Here is a 12,195-nt window from a genome sequence, read left to right as displayed (position 1 = left end):
GGTGAGGTCGTGGTGTTGGGACATCCATGAGAAGAGACACAGTGGGACTTGAATTTGAAGCAGCTCTTGATTCAGCTTTGACCTCCTTATGGTGGTAGATTTAAGTAAAGGTGACCTTCTGTTTGGGATCTTCTGGTGTGTAGCTGCATGCTGACAGTCTGGGAGTCCCGTCATGGCCCGGGGTAACTTGGTTAGATCATCATGGCAACATGCCACCGATGCATCCAGTAGAGTTCGGTGAGGACCTGTGTTAGGTGAACGTCAGCACTGGTAGACTCTTTCAGAACCTGGAGTGACTGAGGAGATGATGCAGCTCTTCAGGTGTGTTGCAGCAGAGACACATGTACAACCTGCAGGTCACCAGGCCTTAAGGAGCCCACCCCTGGTAAGGAGTTTGATGGGCAAGTTACTTTGAAAGTGAGTTCTTTATCCTGCATGAAGGAGCACCTAAATCCTTAGACTTGAAGAACATGGAACAGATTTGTCTGATTTCAGCGGCTTCAACCTACTGCTGTTGTGAAAGTAATGTTTTAGGTCCACAGTCTCAGCGGTGGCCTGGTCCGAGTGGGCCCAGTTGTGGATGTTTGAGCAGTTGCTGGTGAAAATGGGTGTGAATACTTTTACAGGCATGAAAGTTTTTTGGTCTGAACTCACCACTAGTTCCCAGAAAAAGAAAGATCTTATTAACTGGATGTTGCAGATTTGACTAATCTGTGGTCTGACTTTCCTCCTCTTCCACGCTCTTCATCTCTCCTTCTCCATTATCCATGCTCCTCTTCTTCCTCATCCAGGAGGACAGTGAGAAGTACTCACGTTCCTCGCGGATGCACATGGTTTGTATCCCTCTCTCTGTTATCCATCATTACATCAGCCTGCACCCAACATCCTCCTGAACAAACATCTAAACTGTTCCTGTTGTTTGGTTGTTGCTGGTCGGGTAGAACGGGTTTATGATCCATGCTTTTACACAGAACCTGTCTGTGGATCATGTGTGGCGCTGACTGTAACCCATCCTTGAACATTAACCGCTCGTTTCACTCTCCACACAGCTGTCAGATGACGAAGAGCGGATGTCGGTGGGAAGCCGCGGCAGCGTCGGGGTCAGTATGGCTCAAACTTTGCATGCAGCTCTCTCTTTCCGAGTCCTCAGCTGGTTCTGATTCCCAGAGCCAGACGGACTTTCTGTCTGCTTTTGTCCATTCTGTTGCTTCTTCTTCATGAACTTGTGTTGTCTTCTTCAGTTGGATCTGGACTCTGTGGGGGCTTATGGTGGAGGGTTGAGACCCTGTTGAAGTTTAACCTCCTCTTCATGAAGACGTAGTGAACAGATTGTTTGTGACTAACGAAGCATGTTTGAGTCAGATTTGAACTAAATGTTCTGTGTCCAATTTCAGCTGCTGGATTTATCAGGCTTGTATCAGTTATTTGTGATGCCTCATGTTACATATTTATGCGATGCTACGTTTGGTTGTTTTAGTAGCTAAGTAAGGCAGGTTTTAGATGTAGGCGTTGTCGCAGCCGCTTCGTGTGGACAGGACTCCTTGTCCCACTAAGAGGTTTGGTGGTTTCTCTCAAACCGGGCTTCATGTGGACAGGACCTGAGTGAGACGGAGAACAGGCACAAGGGAAGGAGCACAGCAGAGAACATGTGTGGTGGTTGTTTAGTATGCAGAAAGCATTGTTGTGGTTATGATTATATTATTTAATATTAATATTTTCTTAAATAATAATTGGGTCTGCTAAGTTTTGTCCTGTGAATACCAGCCCAATAAGGCGGTGGTATTAGGACAATACTACACCACATGGAAAAAATTCACAGTTTCTTCAAACACAAGAATTTATTAAAAAAAATAAATCAAGTCAAAGTCAAACATATTTCAATCCCTTCACTATAAAAGAACAATTCAACTAAACTATCAAGCAAAATGAAAGAATAAAGAAGACCAACTATGTACAATATGGACAAGTGAATCAAAGATGGTTAAAACCATGACCAATAAAGTGATGCAACATTACTATTCAATGTTATTTATGTTTGAGAACCAAGGATTATCTTGAAGAATCTGGAAATGGAGTTAAGTTAGTCTTGGAACTAACTTGGGCAATAATCTCCTGTAGGCCTCAGAAGAGAATATCATTTACTCCCTTTTTATGAATGAATGCCGGGTTCTCGAACAACAAATCAAGGCCTTCAGCTGACGCGTGGTCTGGTCCCTCCATTAGGCGATGTCCACAGCTGGAATGAGACCGAGCGGAGAGGGAACGTACCCTTGGGTCAAAGATTCCAGCTCTGACTCCTCCTCTTCCTGGGTTGTGTTGGGAACAGGTTAGTGAGATGTTGAAAGGTGCAGAGGTTCATACAGACCTTTGTGTACAGTTCAGAGTCCATGTTTATCCATGTTTCACTTCATGGCTGGGGTCCCAGCTGCATGATGTCATCGGAGTTGTCCACCCTGCCTGAACATGGGTGCATCCAACGGGGGCAGCTGGGTGGGCTTTTTCTGCAGCCTCTAATACAATTGGTTTCCTCTGAAAACCCAATAAATACTGAGCAGAACCAAACTTTTGAACAGATCCACATGATCGTGCTGCCTTCAAGGAGAACATCTGTGTTCATTGTAGATCATATTTTATCACACCTGTGAGCAACATGTCCTACTGATGTTGGTTTGAGGTTTATCCACCACCTCTGAGGCAGGTAGTCACTGAGCTGCACAGCACAGGGTTCTGACTTGGTGCTTGACTTGTGAAGGTCCGAGGTGGTTTAAAGTGGGGCTCGTCTGTAGCACTGCAGCATTCTGGGAAAAAGCTTCAGATGGAACGTTTGAACCTGCTGCTTCATCGGCTCAGACTGATGTGACTGATTATAATGTTTCAGACATTTTCTGTTCATTTTTTGTTTATTACGGTTTAAAAAGTAAGGAAACAATCTGATTCTCAGTTGATTAAGGTTATATTAAAATCCCTATAATTACATGCAGGTTGAAACTAGTGGACCATCTGGGCTCAGTTGGTCTGCTCACCGTTGGCATGTGTTCTTCAGCTGTGGAGGAGTTCTCTGTTTTAAATACGGGTGCTTTCTGCATGCGTGGATGTGGTTTGATGCTGGTTGCTGAGGCTGAGATGATTGAGCTTGCTTTTCTTCTTCATGTTCTCTTCCTCTCCCAGGGCTCCTCTTTGCACAAGAAGTCAAAGAAAAAGAAGAAGCATAAGCACAAAGACAGAGATGTACGTGAGGAGTGTGTAAATGTGAGCATGAATTACCAGAGGGGACATCAGCTCATCTCATTCGTGTGTGTTGTTCACAGAGAACCGGCTGCGATGACGAGTACAGCGTGCTCTCCGGCAGGGTCAGTAACTGTGTGACCAACTAACACACTTTCAGGAAAGAGGCATGAAGATAAATCCAGACCTGTTCTACAGCAACAACCAGTCCATAGTCCTGAAGCTGTGTGGAAAGCTTGTAGAACCTCCTTCAGTAGCAATAACTCTCAGTAGTTGTTCTCTGACTGACTCCCATGGTCCACTGAAGGAGCCCAGGTCCTGTAGCTGCAGAACAAGACCAGATCATCAGCCCTCCACCACTGTGCTTGGCAGTCTGAGGTGCTGATCTGTGTTTGTGTTCCTCCATCATGGTTCTGTCCATTATGGCCAAACATGTCCACCTTGGTCTCATCTGTCCAGAGGACATTGTTCCAGAAGTCTTGTCCTTTGTCCAGATGCAGCTTTACTAGCCTAAATCCTGCTGCCATTTTGTTGTTACCCTTCCAAGCATCCAGACTGGTTTAGTGTTTTTCTAACTGTCCTTTCATGACCTTTAACCTTTAATCTGCTAACCGAGGCCTGTAGAGTTTGATATTTTGTTTATATTATTATTATATACTACCTTTTAGGCTGAATTTTGGTTCCATAATTAACAGCTCAGTTTAATATTCATGTGTTTTTGGTCATTTAAGGTCACATTTTCCTAATTTAAAGACCTGAAAACATTTTTTGCTTGATTCAGAGAACAATTCAGAAGTTCGCTGCAGCCCTTAAATCAGCCAACTGGTTCTGTGTAGATGTCATTTTTGGACTTATTGATGTCCTGTTTGGACTCATGGATCACAGATCAGGTCTGGGGAACACTGGACAGTTTAATAGGGATCAGTGGTTCTAATGTTTTGGCTGATCGGTGTGGAGCAACTTGTTGTGTGTTCAGCCCGTCATCACCATGGCTCTGCTGTAAAATGAGAATGAAAAGAACAAATCCAGTTTCCAGAAATACAACAACCACAGCATTCATAAAACAAGCAGGAGACCAACTTGGGCTCCTAAAGTGTCTATTTGGGCTCATCGAGTCAAATTATTGAGTCTGACGCTAACAGGCATGAATGAACACTTTGTCACCAGGTATCTGAGCCGAAGGCAGCAACCTATATTAACGGTAAAGAGGCTGTTGGGTTAGCAAGGTTAGCTTTAGCTTTCCTTGTGACCCTGGTTCTGTAGAGCCGGGACAGCTCTACAGAACTAATTCTTATAGTTTTGTTGCACATCTTTACAGTGTTGTTTAGCTTGAGCTTATTCTGGGTGAGGGACTCAAAGAAAACATTAAAACTCAAACATTTTCGTACAATTTTGTCACCATTAAAACATCCAGGGTTAGGGTTAGGCGGCTGTGGATAATTGCGTCGAGGTGTTTCTAATGTTGTACGACTTCAACAGCCTGTTTATGGATAAAACTTGGAGGACACCGTGGAGGTTCTCTCTAAAATCAGCCAACATTTCTTTGTTTTCATTATGGGGGTGCACCGATTGCAGTTTTTTGGTCAGTCACCGATCTTTAAGAAGCCTGACCTGCCAATTCCAATATTAGCCCATACCAGTCTCTTTTTGTATAACTGACCCTGTCAGGTGTTATAAGGTCACAATACACCTTCAATGTTGCAATCTTATTTTATTAAAATGAAAATGCTGAAACAATACAAACTTGTTTTAACTGCACATGAGGTAGTGCTATCAAATGTTAATGAAACATTTAAAACATTGCTGTTCCTGTAGTCTTTCATTTTTCACAATTTAAAATCAAACAAAACTAGAAAAACAGGTTAGACAAGCAGATCGGTGGATAAGATTGGTCTCACATCCAAGTATCAGTCGATCACCCAAAATGAAAAGAATCAGGACTGATTGATTGGTGCACCACTAGTTTAAGACATTAATCTTCAGAAATCACACCAGCCAGTGAAAGCCTTCACCACAGAACCACGGTCAGAGTCCTGGTGGTCAAGCAGAGACATCACAGAGTCATCAGCAAACAGTATGATGTGTCTGTCCTCTGTCCTCGACTCTGCCACTCATTAGTCTATAAAATGAATAAAGTGGTGAAAGGACAGAAGATATGAATCAGAGTGAAAACTGAGCTTCTTCTTAGATTTCCTGCCCTGTGCTGGTTTATATGAATCAGTTTAACCTTTAATTTTCAGAAGCATTTACCAAAAAGAAATCAGGGTTTTAAGAGGACTTTGTTTCAGTATTTCTGCTCTGACTACTGCAGTACATCTGCGGTCTTGGAGTGGACGTTTTCCGAGGGTTTATTCACATTAGTCTCACTTTTAAATTAGGGCAGGTATTTCACTGCTTTCAGCTAAATCTCAGTCTGTGGAGAAACTTCTGCTTTCCTGGAGAATTTTGGAGAACAAAAATCATGGTGCACTGTTCACAGTCCAGCTGCATGTTTTCAGATATTTTTATTTGGCTTTTCCTTTTGTCTGAAACCCAAAGTTCTAATGGAAATAAAGATGTGTCAGCATCAACAGCTGGTCTCACTGCTGTTGCTGTGTTTGTGTTGCTGTCACCTCAGAGCTCCAGACTGAGTGATGAAAGTCGGATGTCTCAGTCAACTAGACTGGACCTGCAGATGGTGGGTGACTCTGCACTGGAAGTTCCTGGTGTTCATGTTTTCTTCTCTAACATCACCTTTTGGAGCTGATGAGAGTGTGACAATGGCATGGGGAGCTGAAGGTTTCAGAACATGTGGATGTCTTTAATCTGAAATCAGTCTAACAAGCATGCAGGTTGTTGCGGTGTTGCTGACGCACATCTAATGAAGATCTTGTGGACTTTTCTTTAAAATAATCATGGTAAATATTCAAGTTGTCATGGTTTTGGCTTTGCTGTCGTTTGCATGTATTTTGGTTCTGGTTCAGAGCCAGACAGTGATGTTTCTCCTTCCTCTGCTGTTCTTTAAGGTTCTGCCATTGAATTTGCATAAAATGCTCAGTGACTTATGCAATTAGACCCTCTTGTTCTGTTTTTCTCTCTCAATTGTTCTGCTTCCTCCTTCCAGACTTCTTATGCTCCCTCTGACTTGTATGGTCTCAATGATCTGTCATCTCCAAGAAACCCCAGCGTGTCTTTCAATGGTTATCAGGTCTGTATACAGACTAACATCCAAACACACAGATGCTCAGACTGTAGCTCCAGTTCTGGTTGGACTCGTCTCGGTCCTGCTTCTTGTAGTTCTGCAGCTCGTTCAGTCAGATCTCCCTGCAGTTCTGTCGTAGGATCGGCTCCTCTCATTTTCCATCAACATTTAACTCAGACCTCCACCTAAAGTACCCTCAGCACCGATAACATCCTGTATATGTGAGTCTGGTAGCCAGCAGGGTTCGGCTCGGCTGAGCTCCTGAACGTAACTGTCTGACGTGTCCCACATGCAGAGTTCTTTATATGAAGACGGTCTGTGCAGCGGGTCCCGCAGAGTCTCCGGCTCCAGCTCACATGTAAGAGTGCAGAAAAGGCCTGGTCTAACATAAAAACAGGGTCTGGGTTGATACTCACCATCATCTGGAAGACTAATGCAGATAGACTAATGTCCGAATGAGTGACAGAAACCTTTCTCATGTCTTCTTCCTGCAGCCTGTAGAGTACAGTAGTTACCACAGCTCCAGAGCTTCCAGCAGGGCCAGTTCAGCCCGCACCAGCCCAGTGGTGAGAGTCACAAAACCTGTTCTTTTTTTTTATCAAATATGTCTGTGAAAACGTGCTTGGTGACTTGGGTACTGTTGACTTCATGCATGGGTTGGTCAGCTGTTGTGCACGTTGAGTTAGAAGCAGTTTGGCTGGAAAGAAAAATATGCATCCTGTGTTTACTTTGGTTGTATAAGATCGAGATTTTTCAAGGTTTGTCTACGCCAGAAAACATTTTTGGGCAAGTTAAGACATAAAAATAACAATTATGCCATTTCAGATGATTGTTAAGTTGATTTGGTAAAAATGTAGCATCCATAATAGGCTGTAGAGCAAAGGTGGACTGGAGGATCTCCAGTTTGACAAATATGTGGGAGAACGAGGAACTTAGCTTTTAATCCGTTCAATCAAAGAAATCTCTGCAGAGCAAAACATCATGAAACCATCCAAGGCATCTGGAAGAGTTTCAGACTTTAGCCTCAGCTAGACAGCCATGATCTCCAATCCCTCAGATGGCTCTGCATCAAGAACCTACATTCATCAGAATAGGACTGGTTGACGTGACGTTCCAACCCTCACCTATGGTCCTGAGATGTGGATCATGGTGGAAAGCCATTGTATCCAGGATTGAAGCGGCCCACATGAACCTCCACAGGAGGGCGGTCGAGGTCTGCCTTAGAAATAAGATGAGAAGCTCCCTCATCCAGGGGAAGCTTTGAGGAGAGTTGTTTCTCCTCCGCATCTAAAGGTGGTTTTGAACCGCTGATCTGATCAAGATGCCTCCTCAACAAGCTGATAAAGAAAGCTGGTTCTGTTCTGGGGACTCCTCTGGAACCTCTGGAGATCATTGTGGAAAGAAGGATTTTTCATAAAATGAAGAACATTATGGAGAACCCTGAGCATCCTCTTCATGAGACTGTCCTACAACAACAGAGTGTCTTCAGTCAGAGGCTTCTTCAGATCTGCTGTAAGACGGAGCGCTACAGGAGATCCTTCCTGCCCACAGCCATCAGCATCTACAACGGCTCTTTGAAGAAACCTTCATAATATGAGCTACAACCACATTTAATTTCCCTTTGGGATTAATAAAGTCTTTTTGAATTGAATTGAATTGAATATGAAAAGTGATTCTGACCTGCTGCCCATCATAAGGCAGAGGTCTTCAGCTCCACTCCTGGAAGTTTTAGATGTCTCTGCTTCAGCACACCTGATCAAATAATTGCTGTTAGCAGGATTCAGTAGCACTGGACGTTGAGGAGGAAGGACAGCTAGCTGATTCAGACAGTTAGTGAAGTAGGTTTTTTTGGGTTACAGCCTGTGATGCAGGGAAAGATGGTTGACATATGACAGATAAACTCAAGCTGACTGGAAAAAGCATAAAACATCTTGACTTTAAACCGTTTGCTATAAAAAAAAAAAGGTCAGTAAATTCCTCCATTTGTTCCCTGCACTGAATCAACCCAGAGTGGGAAGGCTGCCCCCTACAGGTGGTACAGTCACACTGTTGGCAGGTCTCAGGAAATCTTTCAGTGAGACAAATATTTAGTTTTTACTTTCAGTTCACATCAAACATCCTGCCAGTTTTATTATAACCGTGTGTGTGTGTGTGTGTGTGTGTGTGTTCCCTGCATGCACAACATTGAAGATAACCATTAGAAGCTGGTTGATCGCTGATGTTTTAATGTTTTTGTCAATGATGACCTCCTCTGAGTGTTGGGCTTTTTGTTGTGTCTCGCCCCCTGGTGGGCGTTGCAGGACCACTCTGTCGGCTCTGTTGCCAGTTTTCTGAGGAGCGCAGTGAGCAGCAGCGTCCTCTCCAGAGACCTGGACAATGTCACTATTCCTGACTTCACTGAAGTGAGTGTTGGCTCCTGCAGCCTGCATGTGAGCAGAGTTTGCTGCACTTCACCCTGACTGGATGTTGTGTTCAGACACCTGAGGATGGAGGTTTTCTATCATCTGATGCTGATTGGACTGTTTGAAGGTGGTTTTTGTTATTAATCTGTCTGAACGGACGCTGACTGGAATGATTTGAGTTTTGGGTTGATTTACTGCTGAGATGTGAAATAAACGTTGCTGTCACGGCTCGTCATCTTCGCTCTGAAACCTCTTCATCATCCTCGGCTAGTTCTGACTATTTGTTCTTTGTCTCCTCAGGTGGAGGACAGAGACTATCAGGAAAAGGTGAGAAAACGTCAAAAATGTTTCTCAGTAGTTTGGAAACTTCTTTATTCATTTCATTTCCTGCTGTTTTCCTTTCAAGCAGCCAGATCTTGGAATCTTTAAAGGTGGTTTTGAACCTTTCTGAAGGTCTTTGAGGAATTTTCTTTGGATTTTGCCACTAAAGTTGAATTCTTTATTATGAACATGGTTATAGTAATAATAAAATGAGGAACATGGACATGCATCTTGACCTTGTTGGAGCTTCTATGCAGTAAATAAATGAGACATCACAGCTGCTCCTGGGATGCATACAGCAGAGTGGTTGCTGGCTGTTCTGAAGTCGAAAAGCAGCTGCACACCAGACCACCCGATCTTTGACCTCGTGCTGCTACGAGGTCTCTGGTACTGGTACTGGTGCTGTAGCATCTGCAGATTTCATATCACAGTTAGTGAGTCAGCAGTGTGGACAGCAGGAGGCTCGGGACTCGCCTCTGTGGGTACCAGTGTTTAAGAAGGTGGAGGAGGATGGCAGGGATTTTTGAAGATCTGTTGGTGGGTCAAAAAGTCCAGGATCCAGTAGCAGAGAGAAGGTGAGGGTCCAAGCAGCAGTTCTTCGTCTTGTTGTTCTGTGTGATGTCCAGATGTTCTTCATGTTGGTCATGACCAGCAGTTTAAAGCGTTTCATAACCCTTCAGGGAGAGAGCAACCAGAGAAAGACATTCATGCTTTTTTTCTGGTTCAACTCTTAGAACCTGTTTATGGAGCTAAACTGCTTAACAATAAAAACTGGACCGAAACAAAAGCTACAAGCACCAAAAGTCCAAAGAGAATCTCTGAAAGGCTGTTGAAGAAGACCACTTTAAAAGATCACAGAACATCTGGCTGCTTGGAAGGAAAATGTCAGGTAATGAAGGCCAACACGGTCTTCAGCTCTAATGTGAACGTTTCTCTTTCCAGGGACCTCGAGCAGCTTCAGCGCTCACAGCGGGAACCCTCAACTCGTTAGGTGGGACATCCTCCAGGAGAGGAAGCGGAGACACGGCTTTTACTGTGGATGCTGAGAGCTCCATACGAGAAATCAAGGTAAGGTCCTGATGAGATGGAGATGATTGTTAAACTCTGATGGCTGAACTGGCTTCATGTTTCAGCTTCATTTTAGGAAAATGATCTGAGGTGCGTTTCGACTGCAGGGACCTGTTTCAGAACCAGGATGTAATCGGAGGTACTGATATTACCCAGAACCGTCAGGGTGGAGCCTTGTGAAAGGAATTCACCATAGACTCCTGATTGGTTAAAAAGTTCAGACTTTGTTCATCTCCCAGTTTAACAGGAATAACTGGGATGTCTGTTTAGAAACAGGGGATCCAAACCCGCTCACTATCACATTATTTTACTGCGCTTCTTCTAGATGTGGACTATGGGCCCGAACTCTGAAGGAAAACTGTACTCCTGACCTCCTCTGGTGTGTGTGTAGGCAGGGGCGGTAAATACTCTGCCAGGAGCTGTTTTTAGACCATTAAACTGGTCAAATTAGGAGATGTTACAGTAATTACGTTCAGATGGGGCAGATTTTATTTTCGTTTGGTCTGAAAACACAGAGGCAGCGGTCGCTCTGTGGTTAATGGTCATGCCAGCTTCATTTATGGGACATCTGGGAAGGTTTCATGTTTTTTCCAAGAGTTTTGGTTTGTATGTTTCTGAGTAGTCATGGTTCTAGCACATCAGGTTGTCCTCCTGATCAGAACCTCTGTTCATCTCTGTGTGAGTGAACACTGGAGTCTTCATCTGTACAACTCATCATAAGTTTAGTTGTAGTCTTTGCACAGTTTGAACTCTATAGAGCTCATAGAGTGTAACCGTTGTGAAATAACATGAGTTTATGATTGTAGAATATGGAGATGTTTTCCTCTCTGAAGCTCCCATCCACCTCTCCTCCTTGTTCTAAGGAACTCCTCCTTCTTCTCACACTCAGCATTACAGTTAAACACTACCATAACGTCTAGAGGGACATTACTCAGGTTCTTCAGTATAGCTGCTGTGATGTTCTGCTACTGATGCAGCTCCTCTCCTGCTTCAGGGGGAGATGAAGGTTATCTGACTCCTTCAGCTGCTTAATGCAGCATTAATGACTGAGACTGAATGTCTGCAGATATTAACCAGTCCCTGCTGGAAGTTAACGGATTAACATTTTATGGAGGTCATCTAGAAGGTTCTGGGAAAAGTTCAGGGTAGCACAGTCAAAACGCACCATAAACTCTTGCTTTAATAAACCTCAGAAACTCTGATTGAAGATGGAGATTCATGCTCTGACCTTTCTTTCTCCACATCACATCTCTTCCTGCTGTCATCACCAACCTCTCTGCTTCACCTTCATCACCATGCTGCTCCTCCTCTCTGCTCACCACCACTGCTGCTCTGTCCATCAGGAGATCCATGAACTGAAAGATCAGATTCAGGATGTGGAAACAAAGTACATCCAGAACCTGAAAGAAGTCAAGGTACCAGGCTGAGACCATTAGTGACTAACCTAAGCTAGTTGTTTGTTTGGCTCAATCAGCCACTCAGAAACCTCACAGAGACTTTCTCCAATCAGCTGAAAGCTTTTCAACCTAACAAAGTTTTAATAAAACAGCTTCATGTCAGCAGCTTTGTAGCAAACATGTTGCTGCGATAAAAAGTTTCTCAGATTTGTGTAAAAACTGCTGATCATCCTGTCAGTTGCGTCTGCATTTTCAGTCACTTTGAAGCTGCTGCTGTTGTCTGCTCTGATTTTACTTCTGCTGAGGAAAACCACTTAGTTTCAGGCTTTATGTTCATTCCTGTGTCTTCTCCATCAGGATGGGTTGGCAGAAGTGGAGGAGAAGTACCGTAAGGCCATGGTGTCCAACGCCCAGCTGGACAATGAGAAAAACAACCTGATGTACCAGGTGGACACGCTCAAAGACTCGCTGATGGAGCTGGAGGAGCTGCTTTCTGAGTCGCGGCGGGAATACGAAGAGAAAGTCAAGGTGAATGTTGAAGGATTCAGTCTGCAAATACAAGATTAGAGCTCAGTAAATGTTTGTACACCCACCATGAAGA

At 43.9% G+C, this 12,195-nt stretch overlaps 1 protein-coding gene across 22 annotated transcripts in view; it reads left to right on the top strand.

The window, feature by feature from the left end:
- lrrfip1a (leucine rich repeat (in FLII) interacting protein 1a) overlaps nucleotides 1-12,195 on the top strand; it is a 57,747-nt gene that overhangs the window by 27,604 nt on the left and 17,948 nt on the right. For 5 of the 22 annotated variants that reach the window (XM_047369848.1, XM_047369834.1, XM_047369831.1 and 2 more), the window contains 13 exons: nucleotides 792-833; nucleotides 1,050-1,100; nucleotides 3,169-3,228; nucleotides 3,309-3,350; nucleotides 5,843-5,902; nucleotides 6,329-6,412; nucleotides 6,702-6,764; nucleotides 6,901-6,972; nucleotides 8,707-8,808; nucleotides 9,109-9,135; nucleotides 10,072-10,197; nucleotides 11,541-11,612; nucleotides 11,952-12,122. In XM_047369848.1, coding sequence (XP_047225804.1) covers nucleotides 792-833; nucleotides 1,050-1,100; nucleotides 3,169-3,228; nucleotides 3,309-3,350; nucleotides 5,843-5,902; nucleotides 6,329-6,412; nucleotides 6,702-6,764; nucleotides 6,901-6,972; nucleotides 8,707-8,808; nucleotides 9,109-9,135; nucleotides 10,072-10,197; nucleotides 11,541-11,612; nucleotides 11,952-12,122 — 972 coding nt within the window. The remainder of the gene's footprint in view (nucleotides 1-791; nucleotides 834-1,049; nucleotides 1,101-3,168; nucleotides 3,229-3,308; nucleotides 3,351-5,842; nucleotides 5,903-6,328; nucleotides 6,413-6,701; nucleotides 6,765-6,900; nucleotides 6,973-8,706; nucleotides 8,809-9,108; nucleotides 9,136-10,071; nucleotides 10,198-11,540; nucleotides 11,613-11,951; nucleotides 12,123-12,195) is intronic. The other 17 variants (XM_047369849.1, XM_047369844.1, XM_047369841.1 and 14 more) reach the window with 12 other exon arrangements.

Source organism: Girardinichthys multiradiatus, chromosome 7 (assembly GCF_021462225.1).
Source record: "Girardinichthys multiradiatus isolate DD_20200921_A chromosome 7, DD_fGirMul_XY1, whole genome shotgun sequence".
Lineage (NCBI taxonomy): Eukaryota > Metazoa > Chordata > Actinopteri > Cyprinodontiformes > Goodeidae > Girardinichthys > Girardinichthys multiradiatus.
This window is presented reverse-complemented; position numbering and strand designations above follow the sequence as displayed.